The sequence below is a fragment of the Alligator sinensis genome, unplaced genomic scaffold, assembly GCF_000455745.1.
Source record: "Alligator sinensis unplaced genomic scaffold, ASM45574v1 scaffold647_2, whole genome shotgun sequence".
Classification (NCBI taxonomy): Eukaryota; Metazoa; Chordata; order Crocodylia; family Alligatoridae; genus Alligator; species Alligator sinensis.
The window spans coordinates 4,208,041-4,213,296 of record NW_005841832.1 but is presented as its reverse complement, the minus strand read 5'-3'; the positions used below and the strand labels follow the sequence as shown (position 1 = coordinate 4,213,296).

General features: G+C 58.0%; 1 protein-coding gene across 1 annotated transcript in view; it reads left to right on the top strand.

The window, feature by feature from the left end:
• The window catches only part of PRKCG (protein kinase C gamma), a 14,480-nt gene that overhangs the window by 3,894 nt on the left and 5,330 nt on the right, over positions 1-5,256 (top strand). Inside the window, exons 3-7 of the mRNA XM_006015081.3 lie at positions 277-359; positions 1,269-1,380; positions 1,876-2,007; positions 3,383-3,539; positions 4,764-4,898. Coding sequence (XP_006015143.1) covers positions 277-359; positions 1,269-1,380; positions 1,876-2,007; positions 3,383-3,539; positions 4,764-4,898 — 619 coding nt within the window. The remainder of the gene's footprint in view (positions 1-276; positions 360-1,268; positions 1,381-1,875; positions 2,008-3,382; positions 3,540-4,763; positions 4,899-5,256) is intronic.

Genomic DNA, 5,256 nt, shown 5'->3' with positions numbered 1-5,256 from the left:
CGGCGCACATGATCTCCTCATACTCAGTCACCCCCATCTTACCCCTGCCTAGGCCTTTCACCTATGGCCTGGATCTCCTCACACCCGGCCCCCCATCCAGCCACCCCCCAGCTCCCCATGCACCCCACATCTGGGGGTGTTGGGAGGGGTCTCAGCTAGGGTTGGGAGGAGCAGGCAGTTTCTGCCCTGGGGCTTCCTGTGCTAACTGCTCTCTCCCACCCCCCACTCTCACCCCATACCTCTGCACCTGCCCCCTCCTGCCCCCACCTCCTCTAGTCTGCAGCTTCGTGGTCCACAAACGCTGTCATGAGTTCGTCACCTTTGAATGCCCTGGTGCCGGGAAGGGACCCCAGACAGATGTGAGTGCCACCTTCCGGACACCTGGGTTCTCCCCCAGCTTTGGGAGGGGAGTGGGGTCTGGTGAGTTAGAGCGGGGCGGGGGGGGCAGGGGGTGAAGCCAGGATGTCTGGGTTCTCTTCCAGCTCTGGCTGAAGGGCCCTGGTGGAGACTGGGTTGGTCATGTTGCTCCCCCAGTCCCACGCCTGGTGCCCCCCCGCCAGGTAAAGGGGCACTGACATGGCCCAGATTCTTCTGTCCTTGGCCTGGAAGAAGGAAGGAGGAAGAGAGGAGAGAGATGGAATGAGAGAGCGTCCTTACAGCTCACACTTGTGTGCGTTTTCCACCCCCCGTCTGAATGCATGGGGGTACATGCAGACACACACATGCACTCCCTGTGTGAGCTTGCATGGAACATGCAGACATATATGTGTACCTCCCTATGTGAGCTCATAATATGCACAGACTCCTGTATGAGCTCACATGGCACATGCAGACACATGCACCCCCTGTGTGAGCTCATGGCACAAGCAGGTACATGCATGCACCCTCCATGCAAGCTCACATGGCATACACAAACGCACATGCACCCCTTGTATGAGCTCACATGGCACTTGCAGACACACATGTACACTCCCTGTGTGAGCTCATGTGGGCCATGCAGACACATGTGTGCAGTCAGCCAAGCTCACATCCCCATCACCTCCCATTCACACCCCTTGAGCACTTGCACACCTTAGTGTACCTTCACATTGGTGCCCCTTAACTGTGTGCATGCCCTGATGAGTTCACCGTCTTGCCCCAGGGGTGCTTGCGCACTCATATGTGCACAGGTCACACATGCAAGTGTTCAGGCCTCCCCCCATGCAGAATTGCCTCTCACATCTGTGTGTGTATGTGTATGTGTGATCTTCCCCCCGCCCCCATCCCAGGACCCCCGGAACAAGCACAAGTTCAAGATCCACAGCTACAGCAGCCCGACCTTCTGCGACCACTGTGGGTCGCTGCTCTACGGGCTGGTCCACCAGGGCATGAAGTGCTCCTGTAAGTGTGTGGGGAGAGGCTGGGGATGGGCAGGTCTGGGGGGCTGTGGGGTTGTGAGGGGGGAAAGGCTGTAGCATGGGGGCAGGGACGTGGGCTGTGGGGCATGAGGGCAGGCCTAGATATTGTGGGGTGGAGCAACACCTGGAGGCCTGGCCTGAGAGTGGGTGGAGCAAGAGAGGGTGGGCGTGGCCAGTCTGTACAGGGTGGGGCAAGACCTGGTAAGCAGGGCCAGGTTGGAGAATGTGGGGGGGTCTGACAGGCAGAGTAGGGAATCTGGGGTGGGGATGGGGGGTTTTGGGGTGAGGGCAGAGTAAAATCTGGGAGGGTGTCATGGCTAGGTTGGCAGTGCCTGAGGTCAGTGGTGGGCATGGCAGGGGTAAAGGGAGGCTGGGAGACAGGCCCCTAGGTCCAAGGGCAGGAGACCTGGATGGTGGGGTAGAGACAGGGGGGTACACAGAGCCACAGCTACCGCCCACTTATGGTCTGGCCCCACAGGCTGCGAGATGAATGTGCACAAGCGCTGTGTGCAAAGCGTGCCCAGCCTGTGCGGTGTGGATCACACAGAGCGGCGTGGGCGCCTGCAGCTCGACATCGAGACCCTCAGTGGGGATGAGATCCGCGTCACTGGTACAGCCACAGGGTTTGGGGCTGTGTTGTTGGGATGGCCATTGGGTGGGGGTCTGTGTCACTGGGATGGCCACAGGGTGGAGGGTCTGTGTCACCAACACAGCCATTGGATAGGGGTACAGCCATGGGGAGAGAGTTTCTGTCACTGGTATGGCCATGGGAAAGGGGTCTATGTCACTGGTGTGGCCACAGGATGGGGGGTCTATGTCACCAGCATAGCCATGGGTTAGGGGTAGAGCTATGGGGAGAGTCTGTGTCACTGGTACAGCTATGGGACAGGGTTTTGTGTCACTGGTATGGCCAGGTTGGGGGGGTCTGTGTCACCAATACAGCCATAGGCAGGGATCTGTGTCACCGATAGGGTCACTGGGAGGAGGGCCACCAGCACAACTGTGGGGTAGGGTAACAGACATGGGGAAGAGGTCTATGTCACTAGCACAGCCATGGGGTACGGGTGGGTACAGCTAAAGCAAAGGGCTCTGTGTCACTGGTAGGACCACGGGGCAGGGGCCGCGTTACCAGTACAGGGCAGGGGGGTATCAGGGAGGGTCTGCAGCCTTGCTGCAGGCCGCAGGGGGCACTGGAGCCGATCCGTGCCCATGGGCTGGGCTGGGGGGCAGGCTGTCATTGCTGGGATGGGTGTGGGGTTGCATAGACAGGGGCTGGGGGCAGCTCAGATTGCAGGTCCGTCTGCCTGTGCCCTGGGCAGGCTCCATCCCTCTGTGTGGCTGTTTGGTGTCTGCTGCTCCCTGGTGGTGACTTGGTTCCCTCTCACTGGGCCCAGCCACTGTTCCCAGGTGCTGGGGCCCTTGCCCTGGGGTTAGGAGATGCTGTGGGATAGGCCTAAGTGCAATGGAAGCAGGGGGAGCAAAGGTTGGGATCCCTGTGTAAAAGTCTTCGGGACAACTTCCAGCTCTGAGAGGGGAGCGGGGGGTGGGATCTAGTGGGTTTGAGCAGTGGGAGCTGGGAACCAGGACACCTGGGTTCTCTGTCTCTGAGCTCTGCAGCTTTACACACTCCACACTTCCTTCCACACTCTCCCTTGCTCTCTGAGAAGGGGCTGGGAGTTGAGGACTGTTGACACCACGGCCATAGCCACAGCCACAGCCAGTCCTCCACAGCGTGTGGGGTTAGTGTGGGATATCCCACAGCTTAAACTGTGGGTAGAACCCAGGCATACTGGCTGCCAGACTTGCCCTGTTCCAACCCACCACACCATGTTGGACTCCCATTCCAGAGCTGGGATGGCACCCAGGCATCCAGGCTGCCCCTAAAACAGGCTCAGCTGCAGTCACTCCCTGGACTGTGTGGGGCAGGGTGACCCCTTTTCTGGCTAATACCTAGTATGCCTCCCTCCCATCCCTCTCCCTGGCAGTGGGTGAAGCCCGGAACCTGATCCCCATGGACCCCAATGGGCTGTCGGACCCCTATGTGAAGCTAAAGCTGATCCCAGACCCCAAGAATGTGAGCAAGCAGAAAACCCGCACCGTGAAGGCCACGCTTAACCCTGTGTGGAACGAATCCTTCATCTTGTGAGTGCTGCTGGCATGTGGGCATGGGAACACAGGCATGCGAAACCTCTCTCCCATGGGATGTGCACATGGGGGTGAGATGCAGGCATGCAAGATCTCTCACAAGGTGTGTACATGGGGGTGAGACACAGATGTGTGAGAGCCTCCATGGGGGTGTGCACGAGGGTGAAACACGACTGTGTGAAAACCTCCATGGGGTGTGCACAGGGGGGTGAGACATAGGTGTGTAAAAGTCCCCACATGGTGTGCACATGGGAATGACACATGGGTGTGCAAGAGCCTCCATGAGTGTGCACGTGTGGTGATAGGACTTGTGAGCATGTGAGAGCCTCTCTAAGGTGTATGCATGTCATCACAACACGTGGGTGTGTGAGAGCTTTCATGAGTGAATAGGTGTGTGGATGTGACACGTGGGTGTGGGCGAGCCTCCAGCAATGGTGCATGTGAGACATTGCCCAGGTGGCTGCTACGTGGATTGGGCTTGCAAGGGTGAGAGAGGTTATAGGAGTGGGCGTGCTCATGGATGTGACACCTGGCTGGGCGACAATGTGCAAGATCCTGCACATGTGTGCATGCAAGTGGAGACCTGGGTGTGTGAGCATTTCTATATGTGGGTGTGCATGTGGATGTCCATGTGCAAGAGCTTCCTGGAACATGTGTGCACAAACAGGAGACCTGAACATTCCGGCATAGGGCACATGGAAGTTGACATATGGATACTCAGTTGTGCAAATGGTTCCATGTATGCGCAAACACGCACATGCCTGTTTGTGAGTTCCTGGGCTTATGTGTGAGTGCTTCTGCAAATGTGTGGCCATGAGCCTGAACCCCAAGGATAGGTGGGCATATGACAGTTCCCAGACAGACACAACATGTGGGTGTACAAGGATTCCATGGGGCAGGGAGGTGCTCTCAGGAGACAATGGACACATTGGAGGCCTGTTAGCTGGTGTGAGCTTCCCTCTTGCACCAGTGCTTGCACAAGTGACCCCTTCCACCACCCACATGACACTGCATACTTCTATGAACCCTTCTCACACATGCAAAATAGGGTCTCCACATGTGCAAGCCTGTGGCTTATGCAGTAGGAGATCTCCACTCTGCATCTGCAGCTGCAGCAGCAGTAGTAAGGCTTTTATGAGCTGGAGGACAAAAATTCTCCCACGCCCTTAAAGGAGTGAGCAAGTCAGGTATGATGGGTCACCCCCCTCAACTTCCCCACAGCACCCTGCGGCCAGGTGATGTGGACCGGCGCCTGTCCATTGAGGTGTGGGACTGGGACCGGACCTCGCGCAATGACTTTATGGGCGCCATGTCCTTTGGGGTGTCAGAGCTTCTCAAGGGCCATGTGGATGGATGGTGAGTGGGGTGGGGATGGGGCACTGTGCCAGCCATGTGGGGCCTGGCTAAGAGGCATGTGGAGGTGCGAGGCTCACAGCTCACTCTTGCTCTCTCTCTCCGTCGTTCTGTCTGTTCTGGGTATTTGTCTGTGCCCACCGGGTTGTGCCCCCACTGCCTCCGGGTCCCTGGTGCCACCTCGTTTCTCTCCGCATGGCTTACCTTCCTGCCTTGCACTTTGCACACTTTGCATCTGCTTTTCATTTGCGTCTCCCCATTTGCGTGTCTGCCCCGTGTCTCTCCTTGGCTCACACGGATTTTCATGGTCTCTGCCCCCTCCTCTGGTTCCCCTCATGCTCTGGCACCCTCCTTTTGTCCT